At 40.6% G+C, this 23,336-nt stretch overlaps 1 protein-coding gene across 5 annotated transcripts; it reads left to right on the plus strand.

Annotated features, from left to right (window-relative positions):
* The first annotated feature begins 439 nt into the window (after positions 1-439).
* On the plus strand, positions 440-21,657 carry ocrl (OCRL inositol polyphosphate-5-phosphatase). 5 transcript variants are annotated; one of them, XM_070550866.1, is made up of 24 exons: positions 440-657; positions 1,491-1,571; positions 3,391-3,482; positions 3,825-3,863; positions 4,202-4,315; positions 6,128-6,322; positions 6,481-6,727; positions 9,166-9,327; positions 9,557-9,658; positions 9,760-9,874; positions 10,038-10,154; positions 10,347-10,528; positions 10,744-10,855; positions 11,152-11,261; positions 11,534-11,669; positions 12,745-12,855; positions 12,992-13,157; positions 13,342-13,577; positions 14,146-14,169; positions 18,650-18,769; positions 20,377-20,461; positions 20,784-20,911; positions 21,005-21,116; positions 21,316-21,657. In XM_070550866.1, exons 1-24 carry the CDS (start codon positions 617-619, stop codon positions 21,438-21,440), a joined length of 2,952 nt encoding a protein of 983 aa, XP_070406967.1. In that variant the 5' UTR covers positions 440-616; the 3' UTR covers positions 21,441-21,657. The 5 variants fall into 5 exon arrangements, with proteins under 5 accessions (XP_070406967.1, XP_054595155.2, XP_070406954.1 ...); XM_070550853.1 differs by having other exon boundaries at positions 481-657; positions 9,169-9,327; XM_054739180.2 differs by lacking the exon at positions 1,491-1,571 and having other exon boundaries at positions 478-610.
* Positions 21,658-23,336: the final 1,679 nt, after the last annotated feature.

Here is a 23,336-nt window from a genome sequence, read left to right on the forward strand (position 1 = left end):
TATGCAAGAAAAAAATCAAATATTGTTTTTTAAATATTTGTGTCTGTCTTGGACAACGTAATTTAGATTTTTAAGCAGAAAATATAAATAATTTGCTATTAGTTTGAAGCATTTGTTTTTGCGGCATGAAGTCGCCGGGTGTCTGTTCATCCTCCAGAACACTGGGGAGCGCTAAGTACCTTCATGCGAAGGAGTGCACTAAAATTGAAGTCTGATGAAGGCGAAGAACGACTAGTCTGGGTAGCTAGCTAGGGAGCAAACCCTGGGAGTCTTCGAAGTGTAGCATATCTGTGTGCTACAAACCACCCGATAACGTTATGTTGTCCGAGGGGTTTGTCTCTTGACACCGAGAGGGACACGAGAGAAACTGAACATTCTCATGTTTCTGACAGAATGATGGAAGTTATCAGGGGTTGTTTTAACTCCTAAATTCCATTAAACGTTTGTGAGACCTTCCAGCGGCAACAATAACAACAGCTGGCTAAAGGAGCGGTTAGCCAGCTTCCCGGAAGGAGGCCGCCACAGCGCCGGGTGGAGATTTAACTTTTTTTTTGCCTCAACATCTGCTCAACGTAAAGACCCTAAAAGTGATACGTATTTATTTATCTTGGTAAGAATGGAGTCCACGCTGGGGATTTGCAACGAAGAATGCTTGGCAATATCCTTAAAGTTGTGTTTGAATTGTATACGAGTTAGCGAATGAGTTATGAACAGCTAGCCATGTAAATACAGTTGATCAGAGGGCTAATTCACTAAACCGTTGTGAGATAGCTACTTAATGTTATTATTCGGGCTGATTTAAGAAAGAATTTTCTTTTCCACAAAAGCAGTGACACATCATTTATTGTGGCGACACATTTAGTTAATACTGGATAATTTCACCCAGTTTTATTTACCTTTCTTGTTATGTATTATGATTATGTAGCATCACATTCTATTTGCGATTATCCAGTGGTTGAAGTCACAGTAACAGCTAACACTAAGAACTGCTAAACACGGAGGATATGTGTAGCTTGTATTGCTAAAATTGCTTAGATACATATATTTTTGTTCTTTGCCGCTCCTCTACTGTACTGATGGGCTCGGTCAAACCCTGAATTCTTCCTTTCACGTCTGTGGATCTAGTGATCTAAGTCTCCGTTTTTTTGTGGATTGATCTGGCCCAGGTTTCTCCTTTTACCCTGGTTATGAAAAAGCCTCCAGGCTCAGGTTTCAAATGTTGTTTGTATAAAACAACCTGGTTTAATATTTGCCCCTGTTAGATTTTTGCTGCCACTGGCACTATTCTTTCTCTCTTATTTCACGTTGTTAATGCTTGTCATTAATTTCCTTCCTGATTTTCAGTTTGCATGGCTTCATTAACATCTTTCTTCAACTGAAGACAGACTTATTCATAATGATTTTCGAACACTGTTCCGGTAGTACTGGGTAACAGCTGTAGTTGTGATATCTCATCATCCATCTCAATGATTCCTTGATTGTGCTGCTCAAACTGTAAAAGCTCAGGAGCTGAGGTCTGGCCAGAAGGAGTCCAGGTTACTGTCACTAATTGAACACAATGGAGAGTTTAAGTAAGTATCAGAAATAACAATTACTGAAAGTATGTTGACATTGGGTTGTCCCAATGTCCCAAAGCTGTGTGTTTGTTGCTGAATCGCTTAATAACACAGTAAGGTGTTTTGTTTTATTATTGCTCCTGTTTAGTTTTGACTTCATTCAAATGAAACCCAAGTTGTTGAGAGCTGTCTTTGTCAGAGGAAGCTGCAGTTGACCTGAAGTGTGTGACCTGAGCAGAATTATATGGGTATACAGGAGCTGCTTCATCAGTTAACCTTTAACAAGTTACTTTCCTGTTCCATAATCAAAAATAGAGCTCTTAACATTCAATCGAGCTGTTATCTTGTGTTTTATGAAGTTCTTAAACACACTTTGCACTAGACTGCTGTCACACTGATGGAATCTTAAAATGTGCAAATGAAAATTCAAGTTATTTTGATGTTGACCGGGATAACCAACATCGGTCTGTGTTTTCTATCCTGAATGTCAGATTTATTTGTCTTTTTGAGTTATCTCAGGCTGGTGGCTATTTTAAATCCAGGATGTTTAACTGAATGAGCATGCCCCTTTACACACACACACACACACACACACATACACACACACACACACACACACACACACACACACACACACACCACTCTTGTCACTACACAGATTAGCTCTTAGGTGTAAAATAACTGGATGCCATGTGGGCAGAACGTGGTTTCTGTGAGCTGGACAGCTCCAGGGCTTATTTGGTGAAAGGAGACTTTGTGTGTAGACAGTAGGGAGATGTTTAATCATATGTGTAGCTTGGAGTTACTTTCACCAGCAGTAACCTCACTGCAGATTATCCAGAATTCCTTCACTTCATCTTTAGCTGTAATGAGACTCACATGGGCACGCAGGCTGCAGGCTGCAAGCCCACACAAGCCACCAAAGAGTAATGTCATGAAGAGGGAAAAAACCATTATGAATGTTTCAAAATAGACATGATTTATTTTAAATGATTGAAAGATTTTGCATGACATAAGGCATTACCTGAGGTTCATACCAGTGTTCTGTGCCTTCGGTGTGTTTTTCTGTGGTATTTGCTTTTATGCACTTCTGTACATTGGCTTGGGATACAATCAGTACCAGTTTGTGGTACACAAATTATGGGATTATTGACACAATAATCTGGATAAAACAGACAAAACTGGAGGGTTTGTCACGTCAGGCTCTAAAATGTACAAATGGAGAATAAAAAAAACCATTTTGTTTCCTGTTGAATATTCTGTTGCGTTTACATCGGAAGTTCTCATCCTGACAGATTCGGGAAACTGCTTCTGACACATTTTGCCCAGCAGTCCTGAATAATTGTCCTCTCCACTATAATCAGACCAAGTGAAGGGGAAGAGTGGGCAGTGAGTGCCCAGGAAGACTCTTTGTCCTCTGCTGTTAGTCAGATGTTAGTGAGCACAGGAATGTGACCCTGCCTACATAAACCTACATCATGCTTCTGAAGCCGTTTGTGTCAACAGTTTGATAATTTAACACTTTAATCTTCTTTATATGCTCAGTGGATTTGTATTGATTAACTGAATGATGCACAGTGCTTGCTAGTTATTGTTTTTGTTGTGTGCCACTAAAGAGAGGTTTTGCATGTGTGTTTTTTCAATTTCTATTGTTCATGATAATTAAAGCACATCTTGACTCCATCTTCTCTGTTCTAATGTTAAGCACCCTGCATGAACGTCAGTGCTAGCAGCAATGTTTTTTATATATGTGCTTTATGTTTAAGATGGAAAATCTTGATATTAAAATAAACAACAGTTGTGATAAGGCAGAATGCTTGCTGTTTCTACACAGACTGGGTGTTCTGGCCAACCCTGAAGCTGTTGTGTCCCGTCCGGTGGCTCAGTTGTCCATACCCATTAATGATAAATTTGAAATTGTACGAGGTATGTGGCTTTTCTCCATGTCGGAGTCAAAATACTTACAGCTTTTCCTGTGTATGTTGGGTGTAAATAAATGTTCAAAAAATGTTAGATGCTGACTCTAATTTAAACCAGAATAAGTAAAATAATCTGGGATTAGAAGTATAGTAGACATGCATAGCCTTACATTTTAAACCAGTGGACGTTACATTCTCGCTGTGTGTTAGAAGCTTCTGCTTTTCCTTTGCATATGAAAGTAAACACAGAACAGGTAGTGCTTCTTGAGATAATTTATAACACCAGTGGGCCACTCCCACTCCAGACCTTTGAACTGCACTATTTAAATTTTTATTCTGTTTCCCTCAGAGGCTGAAGAGGCCTTGCTCATTGACCTCTCCATAGATTGTGAGTACTTTTGTGTTAAAATCAAATATATGTAGTCATCATTGACTTTAATATGTGTTTTTTAGCACCGTTCCATATTTTATCTTCCAAAAGTCTTGCCAATCAAACAGCGCTGCCTTTTTCCAGCCGTATGGCATTTTAGAACGTTTTTACAACCAAACGTCTTTATCTAGGAGCATACCGGTACTCCATTCACGAGTTGCCATGGCTTAGTGAAGACATGCTGAATAGTTTTACTGTTGCGTCACTTTGCTTTGTTTCAGACACACTGTATTTCTTGTGTGTTAGTGAAATCTGTAGGTGCCTGACATGTGTGTGTGTGTTTTCTGGTTCTAAAGCCTGTGTTAGAATACAAATCAAAGGAGAAAAGGCGCCAGAGCTGCTCTTGGAACTTCAGGATGATGATCGGACTCGGCTCTTCTTAACCCAGGTGAAAAGTGCTCAGCGACAAGGTAAGACTACACTGCCTCTCAGCAGCCTTAAGCAGGGAGGTGATTAATTAATGAATCACTCCTCTAACTTTTATGTACAAAGGGTGGATTACGTTGCTTCCTGATGTCTCATGTATTTATGTATCTGCCACCCCTGGACATATAGAAATGGTGTTTCATTTCTGGTTTTGAAGCTACAGAGCTAGCTACCTTCATGTTTCCATCATTATTCTTTTAGTCTTCAATGTATTTTCTACAAGTTTCTGTGACTCTCCAGAGACCACAGCATTTTAAGGGAACATTAACATCAGCAACCAGCACACCTCCTTTCTTTTTTTCTTTTCAAATACTTACAGTAATATCCTTGAAATTACGTCAGCATATCGCCTACCTCTATTTCATATGTAGTTTCCTTGTATATTTTTTTAGATTTCTGTGAGATTTTTCATGTTTTTAAGGACATAATTTGTGCCTTTACTTAAAAGATCCCAGTCAGAAATGAGATCTAGACTTTGGTTCATTCAAACCAAAATGTTGACCCTAAGTTTTTGTTGTTCGCGTGTATTGTTTGGGAGATTTGTGTTGTGCAAATTATTTTCTGCACACATTGTGTGGTGTATTTGTTGATATAAAGGTATGTTCACAGAGAAACAGCTTAATAGTTGTTCTCTTTGAAATCAGTCACTCATTTGCATACGCATTCTGAAATTGTACATTTTTCTCAACCCCCATTGCCTGCGTTAGCTGCAGAAAGGAAATGGACAAAACATGATCAAGTCAGAACGAGACGGACAGCTCGACATCACAGGGATAATTGGTATTCATGGCTGGGTCCACCTTGGTTTGCGACCACATCTGTGTTAGTAGAAGCTAACCATTAGCTTTAGCAGCTCCACAATGTGGCGGAACATGTTCAGGTTTGTGCATTCTGTGGAGATGAAACATCAGTGTAGAATTTTTTACATAAGAACAAAGAGCAAACAAAGGCAGCAGAAGGGTTTTGTGGCTGTTAGCCAATCAGTGGCTAGATGTTTGCATATCATGAATCTTAACGAGTCAGACTCCAAATCCTGTTGTTTTCTGCCCCCCCCCCCCCCCCCCCACCACCACCACCACCACACACACACACACACTCTCTCTCTCTCTCTCTTCTGACAAACTTCTACTACCTAAAACATGAGTGCCAGAGCCTTTCCCCACAGAGGGGGTATTTAAAGAATGAGTGTCAAAGACCTTTAAGTTCATTTAGTTAAAGTGCAATATAAAAAGCTTAAAACTGTGTGGAAACAGGAATTAAAATAAGAAGTATGGGTTTATTCAGCCAGTGGACTTGGCTGCATGTTTTCGCCTTTTGTCATATTGAATTTTTATTCTAGTTGTTATCCCTGTGACTAACTTCCTGGTGAAAAAATATATTCTAAAGCAGGGTGCTGCTAAAATACAAACTTAAAATCATTTCCTCACTTAAACCTGTTCACCCAGTTTGTCAGTTCCTGCTGTTTGCTTTCTTTTCCAACTGGTGATAATGGTATCTTGTGCTCGTGGCAGAATAAGCAGACCACTTCCTCCTTCTCTCTTTTTCACAAAACACTCTGCTAGCTGAGATTGTGTTATTCATTTCAGATCAGTATTCTGTCTTGTTTATATTTACTTTTACTAACATCGGCTCAGTGTGTGTATGTAATAATATAAATTAAAGCCATTGCAAGCTCACTGCAGTGTGGATTTTCAGTTACGTTTCTGAGGTTGCACCTTTTTAATTTTTAAATTAACGTGTTTTGAGTAGGAATATATTGGTTATTTTGTGGCTTTTTCTGATGATTATGTTTTCAGTTGCATCCAAACTCACCAAACCCAAAGCCATGGAGCCCCTTGCACCAACACCTCAAAGAGGGCCAGGCCCCATCCCACCCCAAAGAGCAGCCAAGACACCCAGTGCTGTGGGTGTTGGAGAAAACTCAGCCAACACGTTCAGTGCACTGGAATCCAGCCTCAATGACAGCACTTCAACAAATCATAATACGACAGGTAACTTAAAGATTCACTCAGTCAATTGAAGCAGTGGGCTCTTAGTGTGGCTGGAAAAGCAAACTCTTGATCTTTCAGTTCTCATCTCAAACTTTCTCCCTTCCAAGTCTGGTCAGATTTAACTCTTCCATCCTCTCTGTTTTGTTTTTCTTCAAAAGATCCAGCTCACATGCTTGCAGATTTTGGATTTGAGGAGAAATTTAATAACACTCAGAGAGTCGAAGAGAAGAAGAACAAACAGAATCGCATGGTTGCCTCCAGGGAGCCACCACCTATTCCCCCTCTACCTCCACGGAAAGCCTCAGTCCCGCCATCAAATCCTCTTCCTCCCACACCCATTCCAAAAGACAAGCCTACGGCAGTGCAGGCCAGAGGGAACTCTGCAGTGCCTAGCACTAAGTCAGAGTAAGTCTGTCTGAAAAATAAGTTATTGCTGTCTAATTCAAAATGAATTTAATATTCCCATTTGTAGTATAGCCTGGAAAGCCATCCTATATATGTGAATAAATTAAAATAAAGTCCCATTCGTTGTCACACACACACTGGTGTGTGTGAAATTTGTTCTCTGTATTTGACCCATTCCCTGGGGAGCGGCGAGCTGCAGCCACAGCCACGCTCGGGAACCATTTGGTAGTGAGGAGGCATTGGGTCCCATTTTGTCAAGGTCTCTGGTATGACCCGACCAGGATTTATATATATATACATATGTGTGTGTGTATATATATATATATATATATACATATATATATATACATATATATATATATATATGTATGTATTTGTGTATATACACACATATATATGTGTATGTATGTGTGTGTGTGCGTGTGTATGTGTGTACAGGGAGTGCAGAATTATAAGGCAAAAGAGTATTTTGTCCACATCATCCTCTTCATGCGTGTTGTCTTACTCCAAGCTGTATAGGCTCGAAAGACTACTACCAATTAAGCATTTTAGGTGATGTGCATCTCTGTAATGAGAAGGGGTGTGGTCTAATGACATCAACACCCTATATCGGGTGTGCATAATTATTAGGCAACTTCCTTTCCTTTGGCAAAATGGGTCAAAAGAAGGACTTGACAAGCTCAGGAAGGTCAAAAATAGTGAGATATCTTGCAGAGGGATGCAGCAGTCTTAAAATTGCAAAGCTTCTGAAGCCTGATCATCGAACAATCAAGCGTTTCATTCAAAATAGTCAACAGGGTTGCAAGAAGCGTGTGGACAAACCAAGGCGCAAAACAACAGCCCATGAACTGAGAAAAGTCAAGCGTGCAGCTGCCAAGATGCCACTTGCCACCAGTTTGTCCATATTTCAGAGCTGCAACATCACTGGAGTGCCCAAAAGCACAAGGTGTGCAATACTCAGAGACATGGCCAAGGTAAGAAAGGCTGAAAGACGACCACCACTGAACAAGACACACAAGCTGAAACGTCAAGACTTGGCCAAGAAATATCTCAAGACTGATTTTTCTAAGGTTTTGTGGACTGATGAAATGAGAGTGAGTCTTGATGGGCCCGTGGCTGGATTGGTAAAGGGCAGAGAGCTCCAGTCCGACTCAGACGCCAGCAAGGTGGAGGTGGAGTAGTGGTTTGGGCTGGTATCATCAAGTATGAGCTTGTGGGGCCTTTTCAGGTTGAGGATGGAGTCGAGCTCAACTCCCAGTCCTACTGCCAGTTTCTGGAAGACACCTTCTTCAAGCAGTGGTACAGGAAGAAGTCTGCATCCTTCAAGAAAAACATGATTTTCATGCAGGACAATGCTCCATCACACGCGTCCAAGTACTCCACAGCGTGGCTGGCAAGAAAGGGTATAAAAGAAGAAAAACTAATGACATGGCCTCCTTGTTCACCTGATCTGAACCCCATTGAGAACCTGTGGTCCATCATCAAATGTGAGATTTACAAGGAGGGAAAACGGTACACCTCTCTGAACAGTGTCTGGGAGGCTGTGGTTGCTGCTGCACGCAATGTTGATGGTGAACAGATCAAAACACTGACAGAATCCATGAATGGCAGGCTTTTGAGTGTCCTTGTAAAGAAAGGTGGCTATATTCAATTCAATTCAATTCAAAAATACTTTATTAATCCCAGAGGGAAATTGATTAATTAATATTGGTCGCTGATTTGTTTTTGTATTGTTTTTGAATGTCAGAAATGTATATTTGTGAATGTGGAGATGTTATATTGGTTTCACTGGTAAAAATAAATAATTGAAATGGGTATATATTTGTTTTTTGTTAAGTTGCCTAATAATTATGCACAGTAATAGTCACCTGCACACACAGATATCCCCCTAAAATAGCTAAAACTTAAAACTACTTCCAAAAACATTCAGCTTTGATATTAATGAGTTGTTTGGGTTCATTGAGAACATGGTTGTTGTTCAATAATAAAATTATTCCTCAAAAATACAACTTGCCTAATAATTCTGCACTCCCTGTATGTATGTATGTACGGTATGTATGTGTGTGTGTGTGTGTGTGTGTGTGTGTGTGTATGTTTGTTTGTTTGTTTGTTTTACCGGGGTTTACTGCTACACCGGTTACAGTGACATCCCTACTACAGACATCAGTTAACGGAGAAGTCCAACATTGCATCGTGGAAGAAGACATAAAAAATATCAAACATTACATAGTTTTTCTAAATAAATGCGCTGTGATTGGCTGGCCACCAGCCTGGCTGGGGCTGCCGAGGTTTCAATGGAGCATTGCTAGACCAACATGCAAAACAAAATCATTTTGCATTGTCAAATGACGGTCCAGCAGGTTCTAGGCTTTACAGAGTATGTAAGCTGTCTGAAACATTACTGCTGTTTTTACCATTTCACACTCTTTCTATTCCAGTAGTTTCAGGTCAGGGTATGATGGTGTGGACAAGCCTGCGTCTTTGTGTGAAAGTCCCACAACTAAAACCATGCCCTCCAGTCCATCGGGACAAAGAGAATTCCTTATTAAACATTGTTTGGGGAAGAAGGAGAAGGAATATGTGGACATAAAACACTTCAGGTAGAAGAGCTTTAATATGCTTTATAAGCGCATTAATGAAATGGTGTTTCTGTGGGTTTCTGTTTTGGTGTTATTAAAACTACAGTTTTTATGTTTATTTTCATTTAAAATCAGTGAAGCCAGTATCAGTTTAACTGTTACCTCGATGCTTTGTTCAGATTTTAAAACTAACAAGTCCTTAAGTTGTGCTAGTGTCTCTTTTGATCAAGAGCCACATGTTGCTTTATAGTTTTTTTGTAGGGACGTGGAACGTTAACGGCCAATCTCCAGACAGCAGCCTTCATCCTTGGCTCTGCTGCGACCCCGACCCTCCCGATGTTTATGCAATTGGGTCAGTATGAGTGAAGGACTTTTTTGTATTGAAATTTTAAAAGGTGTTGATGGTCAATGTGAATTTATGTGATTTTTGTTTGATTTATTTTTGGGCTTCAGTTTTCAAGAACTGGACCTGAGCACAGAGGCATTTTTCTACTTGGATTCGTCAAAAGAGCATCTGTGGATAGACGCAGTGGAGAGGACCTTGCACCCAAAAACCACGTACAGAAGGGTGAGTAGACAAAGGCAGGGGTGATTTTGGTCAGTTCAGTTAAAAATGTAAAAAAATATGTTTGCAAAAAATGGAAAAAACTCAAACAAACATTGTAAAGTATATTTGCAAATGATCTGGTCTTCATTTCTCAATAAGTCTATTTTTTAAATGATTTTTCTAGATTCGGACCATACGACTTGTTGGGATGATGCTCGTGGTTTATGCAAAGAAGTTGCACAGGAAACACATAAGAGACGTGGCTGCAGAGCATGTGGGAACAGGAATTATGGGAAAAATGGTTCGTCACGCCGATTATGGACTCGATCCTAGTTTGAAATTAGCATTTAAAAACAACAATTTTGTATATCTTTATTTTTATTGCATTAATTAAAACAAAAAGCACCACAATTAAATTATTTAATTAATAGAATTTTCTCATGTTCTCCATGTTCTCCAGTTCTAACCAAAGCCTGTTTAACTGATGTTTCAGGGGAACAAAGGAGGCGTGGCAGTGAGGTTTGTGTTCCACAACACCAGCTTCTGCTTTGTAAACTCCCATCTTGCTGCGCACGTGGAAGACTACGAGCGCCGTAATCAGGACTACAGAGATATATGTGCTCGCATGACTTTCCATCTTCTGGAACAACCCCCTCTAAATATTGTCAAGCACGAGTGAGTCTCTCAGTCTGTTGCACTGAAACCACTTCGTAAATAACGCACAGAGTTTAATTTTTACTCACAATGTTTAGGTTTCCGTCTCCAGTTTGAGTTTTTCTTTTATTTATTGTCCTTTGATGATTTTGTGTCGGTTATCCAGCAGTCTGCAGAGCCTATATTAAAATAACCATGAAGTAAATGAGCTAACCCTGTTTACATCCTGTTTGCAGTGTGGTAATCTGGCTGGGGGATCTAAACTATCGTCTCTCCATGAGCGATGCATCGGAGGTGAAACAGCTTATTAAAGAAAATGCCTTGAAGAAACTTCAGGAATACGACCAGGTAAAAGATCACATTTGTTGTCCCCACAAAACCAGCGGCTGAGGGACAGACCTTTCATCTTCGAACAACACATCTAAACACATAAAGACTAAGTGTGCGTTTGCTGCTGAATGATGCAGACCAGATGGGGGTGCCTGCATGTTTCTAAATTGAAATATATTTTGATACATTTAATGGAGTTAGAGAGAGAAAGAGAGAGAGAGGAGTTTAATTGACACGTTAAAGAGGAAAAATGTATTATTTTTTAGCTATTTTATGCATAATGGATAAGTATTATTGATGCTTTTTATGTGTAGCTGACCCATCAGAGGAAGCACAAAAGAGCTTTCACAGACTTCATAGAGGGAGACATTACCTTCGTTCCCACGTACAAGTATGACCCTAAAACAGATCGATGGGATTCAAGGTAAGCTGTGCTTCCTCTTAGTTTTTTATTCATATATATTGTAAATCAACAATCACATAAACTTACAGTCTGATTTCAATTCCTGTCACTAAATTTGAGATTTATCCTGCCTACATATCCTTATTGGATTAATTTTATTATTCTTTTCATTTGTAGAATTTTAACAAAGTCTTTTTTTTCAGTCCTTATCGCCACAACGCAGGGTCAGCAGTAGCAGCTGTGTTGTGACCGGGCCCTTGCTCTTCCTTTTAACTATTATCTGTTTGCTGCAGCGGGAAGTGCCGAGTCCCGGCGTGGTGTGACAGAATCCTGTGGAGGGGCAGCAGTATTGAGCAGCTTAAATACCGAAGTCACATGGAGCTGAAAACAAGCGACCACAAGCCCGTTAGCTCCCTCTTTAAGATAGGGGTAGGACATTACAAAGCCATGTAAACACATATATAACATACAGCGCCTTGCAAAAGTATTCATACCCCTTGATCTGTTATTTACACCTTACAACACAAACTAAGATGTTTTATTGAGATTTTCTGTGATAGACCAACACAAAATATGTTGGAGAAGGTTCTCCATCGTCCAGATCATGATAATGCAAAGGGATTCAAATGAAGAAGACAGAAGACATTTTGCTTCCCATTCATTCAGGGAGCTTCGTCAGTTCTGACTTGAATATGGGATGGTCAAGCTTATAAAGTATAGTTGTCTGTTGTTGCTTAGTGAGCTGGAACTACCTACGATTTCCCCTCCTCCCTACACCCTGAGAAGTTGTCGATGTTGTCAAATGGTAAATGGTCTGTATTTTATATAGCGCCTTCTAGAGTCCTGGAACCCCCCAAGGCACTTTACAGCACAGTCATTCACCCATTTACACACACATTCACATGCTGGTGGGGATGAGCCACAATGTAGCCACAGCTGCCCTGGGGTGCACTGTCAGGTGAGGCTGCCGAGCTCTGGCGCCAGCACTCCCTCCGACCACCACCAGCATGCAACGTGGTTTAAGTGTCTTGCCCAAGGACACAACGATGGAGACAAACTGAGCGGCGCTCAAATCTGCAACCTTTCGATCACGGGGCGAGCGCTTAACTCCTGTGCCACCGTCGCCCACACGTCATTGGGTCTTATTGTGTTAGACTGGTCTCAAAATCCAGCTGTCTTCCTTTTGGAACAATTGAGAAGTGGAATGAAATTGATGCATGGTTTCTCAAAATTTTAATCAAAAACAATCTGTAAAGTGCAAAGTGCTCTTCTGCTTAGCCCCACTGATACCCTTAAATAAAATTCAGTGTCATCAGTTGCCTTCAGAAGTCATCTGAATAAATAATCGGGTTCACCTGTGTGTAATTTAGTCTCATTATACCAGTGAAACTTAAAAAATTAGAATATGGTGCACTTTTGCAAGGCGCTGTTTAACGTAGGATGGGACTTTCAGTCCAAGCTATGTCATTTAGCTAAAAACTAATAAATGTTTGTTTTGTTACAGGTGAAAGTTGCAGATGAGCAACGCCGCAAAAAGGTGTTTGAGGAGATTGTTCGCGCAATGGACAGGATGGAAAACGACTTCCTTCCATCCGTGTCTCTGAGCAACATAAATGTAATCAAAGCAACAGTCTCATTGTTTATGTTTGTAAGGTGATCTGGAATATGTGTGAAACCTGTTTTACATTAAGAAAAGTGAAGTGATTTTGCTCAGAAGCTGAGATTTACATAGTTTCTTTTTACTTCAACAGTTTACATTTCCAGATGTAAAATTCAGGCAGCTTCAGAAGGAGCGCTTCCTGATAAAAAATGATGGTCAGGTCCCCTGCCACTTTGCCTTCATACCCAAACTCAGTGACTCCCAGTATTGTAAGCCCTGGCTGCGCGCCGAGCCCAGTGATGGATTCTTAGAGCCAAGTAAGATTTTGTAGTCCTGTTATTAAATTGTTTTTATTATCTTATCAGAATTGCTCTGATAAAGTTTCACGAAAACATGAAAATGTTTAACAGCAACTGAACCTTCACAAGGCACACGTCAACATATTTGTCTTAGAACGTCATGTTCAGTTATCCCATCTGAACAATTTGTCCTATTGAACAGACGAGACTCTGGAAATGTATCTGGAGGTGTACGTCAGCAAAGACTCTGTCACCCTGCTGAACTGTGGAGAAGACACCATTTGCGATATTCTGGTGCTTCATTTGGACCGTGGCAAAGATTACTTTATCACCATCTCTGGAAATTACCTGCCCAGCTGCTTTGGCACATCTCTGGAGACTCTGTGCCGCATGAAGAAGCCGATCAGAGAGATCCCCATCGAGAAACTATGTGATCTGGTAAGAAAGAGAAACATGATCAGTAAACACTGACAGACAGGTGAAATATTTGAAATAGGAAGCATATTTACCTCAGTTTAGTGGAAAATTGGAATTTAATGAGTGCTCTCTTTACAGTGTAACCAGTTGTAAACAAATGCTGTGTTTAGAGGGTCAAAACTGTATATTTCTGGCCATGAGTGACCAAAACAAAACAAACAAGGAAGACACAAACATAGGAATGGAGCATCTAAAGAAAAGGGAAGGCTGACTCAGGTTGGACCCTCTGTGTCATTTACAGACTTCTTTTGTCTTCACACGATCACCTCTGCCTGCTTCTGGGATTCTATTCATGATCTTGTTTTGGAGCCTACTGGTGCCATCATTTCCTTTAATTACCAGCTAAACTGTTGAATTTTCCTTCCTGGACTGAAAATGTCAAGTGATTAATGCAAGAATGATGCATAATCAGTTAACTTTTCTTATTCTGTCTAATACATAGTTTTTCTTCTTCTTTTTTTTTTGTTTTCCTTCATCTTTTCTCCTTGATCATTCCTTTCCAACTCTTCATGGGGGTTGTCTTGCTCAGGGAGAGGACACCTTCATGGAAAAGGTAAACCAGTAAGGGTTGATTTTATCAGAAATAATTCTCTTGGGTCAAATGTCTCTAACACAGTTACAGAGCCTGTTGCTGACGGTTTCATTAAAACCAGTAATGCAGCTACGCAGGTCTAAGGTGCAAAGGGTTTAGAAAGATTTTAAAGGGATAGACACATTGCAACTTTTTCATATTTTTAAATACTCCTCTTGAGCCAATATGTGCTAAAATGAAGCTAAAATTGAGCTGACATACAGTACCTGTGGCTGCAGTCTGTTTCCAGCACGATTCCTGCATGTTTTAGATCATGAACACAGCTGATTTCAATTCAAGTTTATTTATATAGCGCCAAATCACGACATTCCAATACAGGTCAATTCATTAAGCCAATCAGAAAAAAGTTTCCTATATAAGGAACCCAGCAAATTGCGTCGAGTCACTGACAAGTGTCAGTGACTATACAGCAATCCTCATACTAAGCAAGCATAAAGCGACAGTGGAGAGGAAAACTCCCTTTTAACAGGAAGAAACCTCCAGAGCATCCTGGCTCAGTATAAGCAGCCATCCTCCACGACTCACTGGGGATCAAGAAGACAGAGCACACACACACGCGCACACGCACGCACTCACACACACACACACACACACACACACACACACACACACACACACACACACACACACACACACACACACACACACACACACACCAAGTACATCACCACATCGTAGCTCATCATCAGTGTGTGAATGGATGAATGATGCACTGTAGTGTAAAGCGCTTTGGAGTCCTTACTCTGAGAGGCGCTATACAAGTGCGGGTCATTTATCATTTATCAAGTCGTGTCTATGGTTACATTGTGATTTCTTAGTAAATATTCTATTTGGTGAGAGATAAACTTTATTGTATTTATCCTAGTGGATCTATAATTAAACGGGTAAACTAGTAGTAGCACATTCAATGTCAAGGGAAGTAAAGTGTTATCATCAGGAGAGAGAGAATGTTTAAGTGGTTTGCAGCAGTGTTCAAGACGAAGGCCCCCTTCATGAGGCCACCACAGCTCAGCAGAACATCATTGTAGCTTCTTCTGGGGAGGAAAACACTTAGAGAGAAAATAAAGTTAACAGCTGAAATTGCAGGAAATAATACAGTTGAAGAGCAGATTGTAGAAGAAAGTAGTAGTGTGTGGAAAATGGTCAGTGCATCCTCCAGCAGTCTTAGGCCCTGTCCACACGTAGCCGGGGATCTGCCAAAACGTAGATATTTTTCTACGTTTTGGCCTGTCATCCACACGAAAACTGAGTTTTTTCACACGAAAACGGATCTTTTTAAAAACTCCGGCCAAAGTGAAGATCTGCGTTTTCTCCGTTTTGGGTGTCTGCGTGTGGACGGACAAAACCGGAGTTTTAAGGTCCGCAACGTCACTTTCCGCGACAAAAAATGCTGACATCACGTGTGCGACCTGTGTTTACACTAGCCGGCATCATGGATGCCCTCAGAGCTGCGCTCTGTCACTACCCGATCCATCAATTGTCCAAGCGCTTTCTGCTTGTTTGTTTTTGCAAGCGGAATTACTGCTCCTTGCGGAAGACCACAGACGAAGGACGAGGTTAAGAACGGGGGAAGTACTGCCGCCTACAGGTCTGGCATGTCCTTAACAACGTATTTATCCGGGTACGTGTGGACAGAGTTTGTTTTTAAAACGAGGTGGTGTGGATGCAAGTTTTTGGAGGGGCGGATATTCGTTTTCAAAAAACCCGGCTACGTGTGGACTAGGCCTAAGCCTATAGCAGCATAACTACAGAGATAACTCTGGATAACCTATCCTTTTAGATGGAGGCATGTTGGAGGCAGGGCAAGGGAGAGCCATCTTTATCGACTACATTCCACCTCCCTCTACTCCCCCACTTGTCCAGATCTAGGCTAACATCAGATTTTAACCATAGGCCCTATCAAATAAAAATGTTTTAAGCCTAGTCTTAAACATAGACAAGGTGTCTGCCTTGTTTAATCTAGTGGTGAACTGCATCTGTAGACACTAAGGAAGGCTGGGAAGAAATTTCAACTGTTAGATTAAAGCAGGGCTATTCAAGTCCAGGCCTGGAAGGCTGGTTTCCAGCACGTTTTAGCTTTAACCCTGCTTCAACACCTGATTTCAATCAGCAGGCAAATAACAGGTTTCTGCAGATCCTGAGGAGCTGCTGCACAGGATATTGAGTACCCCTGGATTAATGCGTTAAAAAGATAAACGAGATAGCTTTTGGTTTTGGTTCTAAAAATGGACAGTAGGGGGTGCTAAAAGCTAGCCAAAACTATCTAGTCTCAACCCATTGGGATTTCTCATGACTGAATTGTTTTCAGAACTTCAGGATGTGGAAATATTGACAGGGATACGTTATTTTCATGTAGGTGCCAAGATAAATACATATATTTTATTTAATGAAATCAAAGAGGAAAGTCCCCTTTTTCACTTCTCTATGTGTCACTGATCAAGAAAACAAAATTTAAATATGCTTGAGTTGAATATACCATAGTCTTTTTTTATATATATATTTTTCTCTATGAAAATACACTGCTCAAAAAATAAAGGGAACACTTAAACAACACATCGTAACTCCAAGTCAATCACACTTCTGTGGAATAAAACTATCCCGTAGGAAGCAACACTGAGTTTCACCTGCCGTTGTGCAAATGGAAAAGACAATAGGTGGAAATTATAAGCAATTAGCAAGACATCCCAAATAAAGGAGTGGTTCTGCAGGTGGTGACCACAGACCACTTCTCAGTTCCTCAGCTTTCTGGCTGATGGCATGGCCACTTTTGAATGCTGGTAAGGCAGCTTTATTTCACACACAGAGGCAGTTCAATGTGCTTTCCATTAGCAAGAACATTAAAATGAACATGACAGAAAATACAGTTTAAAAATGAAAAAGAAACAACGTTAAAGGGTGAGCAAATACAGTTCAGAAAGTGCAGCATTTATTCAAAGACTGATGAAAACGTGAAGGTTTTCAATTTTGACTTAAGTTTCTATAGTTGGGGCACATCTGAGGCCATGAGGAAGCTGAATCTATTTGTGGAATGACCCGTTTGGCAGTGAGACAGTAATGTTGTGGGATGACATTTCTTTGGGGGGGGGGGGGCTGCACAGACCTCCATGTGCTCACCAGAGGTAGCCTGACTGTCATTAGGTACCAAGATGAGACCCTCAGACTCCTTGTGAGACCATATGCTGGTGCGGTGGGCTAGCCTGGGCTGCCAGACTCGCCCTCTGTGTAGAATAGACAAAGTCTGGATACTCAGAGGCAGAGAGCACCAGGAGGGGCAGGACTAGCCAGCTCAAAAATAACCAGAAAAAAAGCGGAAATGACGACTGCATCACGCTGTAGTCTTTTTAGTTATAGTCAAAGATGGCATCTGGCGACAACACAAACATTTTTAGAAGAAAGGCTTTAGCGCTTTTTCTTGTTGTGGTTTTGAAGACATGTTCTTGTCATTTAGAACAGAGGAAAGAGCAGCAATGGGAGTGTTACCAGGCCCTCTGCTTCCCATAAGGAAACATTGGCATGGTTGGCCCTGGGTTCCTCCTAATGCAAGACATGCTAGACCTCATGTGGCTGGAGTGTGCAGCAGTTCCTGCAAGATGAAGGCACTGATGCTATGGTCTGGCCCGCCCATTCCCCAGACCTGAATCTAATAGAAACACCTGGGACATCATGTCTCACTCCATCCACCCACACCACGTTGCACCACGGACTGTCCAGGAATCGCTGGATGCTTTAGTGCAGGTTTCAGAGGAGATCCCTCAGGAGACCATCCACCACCTCACCAGGAGTAGATCCAGGCATTGTAAGGTGGTCACACAGGCACATAGAGGCCACACACACACTACTGAGCCTCATTTAAACTTGTTTTAAGGACATTACATCAAAGTTGGATCAGCCTGTAGTTTCTCCAAATCCAGACCTCCATGGGTTGATAAATTTGATTTCCATTCAATATTTTTGTGTGATTTTGTCACCAGCACATTCAACTTTGTAAAGAACAAATTATTTAATAAGAATATTTCATTCATTCAGATCAAGGATGTCTTATTTTTTTGAGCAGTGTATTTTATAGAGTAAAGTATTCCATATTCTTGTTTTGGTGATACCATTCTCCACATAATTGCCCTCATGGTGCCCTCCATTTTTCCATGTGTTCATGAGCAGCTTGAGTAGCTGTAGTTATTTTTGGACCTCTCTCCTGAGTGCCGAGGATTCATTTGCAGAAACCAGTAGAACCTGATACCCAGCTCACATTCAAGCCCTCTCGGAGATTAACTTGACCTCGCTGTTGTTCCATCAATAAGTGTTCGCATGATCCCCTTTTATTGTTTATTTTTACACTTTTGTCAAACTGCATGAATCTTGTTGTATAATCACAATGCTGCAACATTATATAATTATTTTGATCATAATAGAGTTGTGTTAAACATTATTTTCTGCTAATCAGGAAAAGTCCAAGGTGACCTTTCTGATGGCTGATGGAGCAAGTTCTGACGACATACCTTTGAAGATCCCCAAGGAGGTGTGGGTCCTGGTTAACCACCTTTACAAAAACTCCTGTGATCAGGTGAGAAAACTAAAACCGATTTGAAAAAGCCAAAAAGGAATGTAGCATATTGCTAAATCAGCTTTTACAAAACCATAGTTTTATAAAGGCATTTTCAGCTTCAATTATCTTTTATTTTTGTGACATTTTTATTTGCATTTACTATTTATTTTTGTATATAAATAAAATGTATGTACTTAACTTAAATGTCAGCAATTCATACATGACACAGAACTTGTGGTAATAATGTGGTATTAGAATAAACTAAATCAAAGGTTTTGTGTTCATTCTATAAAAAACACATTCTTCAGATGAAACAAAGCATCACAAGTTTGAATGTGCATATATTTCACTATGTGGCTATAACACAAAGCAAAGATAACATTTATTTAGATTATACAGATTTGTCACACAGAATGAACCTTTTTTAAATGAGGATTTCTGAATGCGTTATCTGAACTGTGACTGACCTTTCCTTTATATTTGTTGTGTAATATCTGAAAAGCAGCTAATAGCCGCTGTTATAGATATGGGTATGTTTCCAACTTGTGGATGGATCCCAGAAGTGTAGCATCACTCAGCAAAATTTACCTTTTGGGTCTAGTTTTTATGCACTGCGCTTCCAGAACGTGTCAAGCTCAACAGTTTAGGTTGGGCCAGACAGGAAGTTAAAGGTGGAATATGGAACACAAACACCAATGTGACATCTAGTGTGTGGAGATTTTAGTTGCAGCAGTAGAACAAGATTTCCAGCCGTCTGGATACCAGTTTTGCTGCTGATACATGAAATGTTGTATTTGGGTCTATTTATTGGAGGCTTCACCTAAACTCACTCTGGTTTATGCTTCTTTCACACTAACATCGGCTCCACAACGCCCGAATAGCCCCAGTCAGCCCCAGCCCAGCTTGGCCCAGTTGATTCCACACATCCTTGCTTAAGAATGCAAGGAGTGCAGTCAGAGAAGTTCTCAGCTCCTAGGTAATCAGCATGATAATGCCCAAAGCCCAGGTGGGCTGATTCTACCCACCAATCGGACACTTCTCCTAATGGAAGGTGTGAATTTGAGCCGGCTTATCAGTTAGCAGTGGGTGTGCTGGCCCTGATCATCCTGAAGCAGACCACCTCAGGAAGAGGGCTGAAAAACAGTCTGGTTGCACCCTGAAAAAAAGCAGGCTATGCTAATGCGAACACTCTATGCTATTCAGACCACGTGGAGCTGATGCTAGTGCGAAAGGGCTTTAGATCTTTTGTGAAGGACAACAATCTTCTTGGCTCAGAAGCATTTGTTTGACTTGGTGAGTCCACCATTTTCCACAATGCCAGCCTCTCTGTGCCGAGCAGACTGTTTGGCAACCTGCAGTAGTGCCCTCTAATGGCTGGTAGATGTAAACATAAACCCAGTGTCTTCATAATAAATGTTCAATTTTTTTAAAATAAAAAAATGCAAAAAACGCGCCTGTTACACTACACGGTGCTTAAGCATTGAGTGGAAAGCCAGGGTTTGGCTGAGGTACATTTTTGTGCATTGAAATCCAGATAGTGATGTAATTTGACTGAAATGAATGTGTGGATGATGCCAACTGGAGTGAGAATGCATTTAGTGTAAATGTTCCTTGTTGGTTTCCAGGAGGACCTGTTTCAGACACCAGGCTTACAGGAGGAGCTGCAGAGCATCATTGACTGTCTTGACACCAGCATCCCAGACTCCCTACGTATCCTCCACTGTTCAGCCAGTCCAGAGACATGATTGCATTTTGTCCTTTATTTAATTTTTGTTGAAAATCTCAAGGAGCTGAACCAAATAAAAAACCACAAACCGATATTAAAATAAAACAGGTAGCATAATTTATAATAAAGAAAGCCCAGCTTGGGGTTTAATCTTAAGTGATGCAAGATTCTCCAGAGGTTACATCTAAGCTCTAATCACAACACCCAAATGACTCATGCTACATTACAGTACATGACATTTGTGTTTTGTGGTTGTGGACTCACTGGAATCCATGAAAACTGGCTCTTCCCTGACTGTTCCTGTAGCTGGCTGTAACCACTCTGTAGCCGAGGCTCTGCTGATCTTCCTGGAGGCGCTGCCGGAGCCCGTGTTGTGTTACGAACTCTACCAACGGTGCCTGGACTGTTCTCATGACAGCCGCCTCTGCAAACAGGTGGAGTCATTTCACAAACATGTACTGTGAAAGTTAGATGAGATCTATTTGTAATAATTTAGTGGTGTTTTATGTTTCTGCTTTGATGTTTAGTTAATCTCCCAGTTGCCTCGAGCTCACCGCAACGTGTTTCGCTACCTGATGGCATTTCTGAGAGAACTCCTCAAACACTCCACCAATAACAATCTAACGGCTAGCCTTGTTGGTGAGTACTGGACATTTTTGTCTCATTTGTCTACCACACTGCAGAGTAGATCAAAGGTTCGTTAAAGCAATAAGTATATTAAAGAAAGTCTGGTTATTATTATTAAAATGACCATATCAATATGAGAATCGATTACTTTCATTTATTACATTACAGAATTAAACAAAACTATTCTATAATATTTATTCCTGCGTTTCAGCTACCCTCTTTGCCAGTCTCCTCATTCGACCACCTCCTAACCTGATGAGCAGGCAGACGTCACATGATCGACAAAAAGCCATCGACTTCATTCTGGGTTTCCTCATGGCGAGAGATGAGGAATAACCAAGGCTGAGGATTCCCCGTGGTGCCGATAGGGCTGGAGCGGATTCTCAGCATGGCAGTCGACCCGGACCTGTGTTGCACTAAGTGTTTCAGACTTATTTTTGTGTCATCTGTTGGAGACCAGTGCACCCTCCGTTTGATCATCTGATATCTGAGGTACCGAAGACTTTCATTTGAAACTGTGTCATATCTTCAGTTGGTACATGGGGTGACCCGATGCTGGATGTGGAAACTGTTGGGAGAAGATGTCTGAACTGAGGCCTGTGCACTTTCTAATGACATAAAGGATGTGTAACCCCCCCGACCGGTCCTTGCTCTCAGCTCTTCTAGGTGCTCATGCCAAAATCTCAGTAGTGAGAGTTGTGAATGCAATAACACTATGTACACTGTAATAAATGACATTAACTTAACCAAGTAATGTCAGCTAGTTCCAATAAACCTCGTCGCTAAAATGTAGAGTAATGTACATTAGGTTTAGTGTTGACACAACTTGCTTAAGTAAATTCAACATTTCAGTTCTTGGAGCTTTCCCATAAAGGCTAAACAAAAGATTTACTTACTCTAAAGACAGGAATAGTATGTCCTTAAAGCTGTAGTTAGTTAGAATAATGTATGAGCAAGTACGTGTTTCAAACCCTCAAGTGGTTTTAGAGCATCCTGTCACTGAGAATCTCTATGCTTTAGATAAATCATGACAATCATTTGTTGCTGCAACAGTAAGATACTTTAAGTTCACGAATCTGTACTTTTTAAACAGCTATTTAAGTGTTTTTCAAAGTTTGCACCATTTTAGCAGTTTTTTTTTCCTTTTCTTATTTTTTTGTTTTTGCTGTCGTTAGGTGAGTTTTTGTACCCACATTAGTTAAAAACCACATCAGTTTTACCACCCACTTAAAGAAAAGTGTCTGCAAATGTTTTCAGTGTTTTGTCAAACCCTCTTGAGTAATGGCAGAAGTCAGTTAACACACTGATTCCCTGGTTAACCGGAATCAGAAGCGGTCCACCCTCTTGTTGTTTTTAATTTTTTCATGTCTTAAACTATGTAAATAGTCAACGTTTCGTGACTGTGTGGTGGTTTGACCCTGTGATGGTGTCTGTTGTGATGGCGGTACTGTTTGTTTGTTTACATGTGTTCTTCCTCACATCCGCTACACCTGAAAACTCATCTGTCTGTGTTTTTCTTGCACCTGTGTGCAGCCCTGGTGCTGTGTAAAGCTCTTAAGTGCTGCAGGATTTTTGAGGAGGAGACTAAACACAATGTCATGGATCATTGCTCTTCTCATGTCTGCTCTTCTTTCTGACCTGCACCACAGATTCTAAAGTTTTCTGTAGCTACTGTTATGTAACACACGCAGTTATAGAAATAAGGAACTCTTTCTGCTGTGTTTACAGGATATTTCCTCTTTAAACGTTTGACTCAACAGATGCAGCAGTTAGTTTTCACAATTTGTCCTGCCTGCTTCATTTAACCGTATTAATAGCTGAAGGATTCTTTTGCTGATGGTTTAGAAATCCAGAAGCATTTCATTTTATGAAGCCACCACAATATGGAAAATGAAAATGCTGAGGATTATAGTAAGTTGTTAAAATCCTCCTAGGACCTTAATTAATTTTCTTATTTGGATTTTCGTTTGTCTACCTGAAGTCAACACACTAAAATCCTCTGTTGGATGTATTTAAGCTGAGATTTGCCAAAGATGGCTGGAGCCTGTGAGTTTGTATGTGTTGTTGATGATTAAACATTTGGGAGAAACCATTTTGCAGCAAATCTGTTTACTTTGTCTTCATAGATGCAAACGAAACATAAATATAATCAACAGCTTCTGATTTTAGGTGTTAGTTCACACAGCTGTACCCTGGTGTGGACTTCTGTTTGGAAGGACAGTGAAACAAATG

Source organism: Nothobranchius furzeri, chromosome 1, assembly GCF_043380555.1.
Source record: "Nothobranchius furzeri strain GRZ-AD chromosome 1, NfurGRZ-RIMD1, whole genome shotgun sequence".
In the NCBI taxonomy this organism is placed as follows: Eukaryota; Metazoa; Chordata; class Actinopteri; order Cyprinodontiformes; family Nothobranchiidae; genus Nothobranchius; species Nothobranchius furzeri.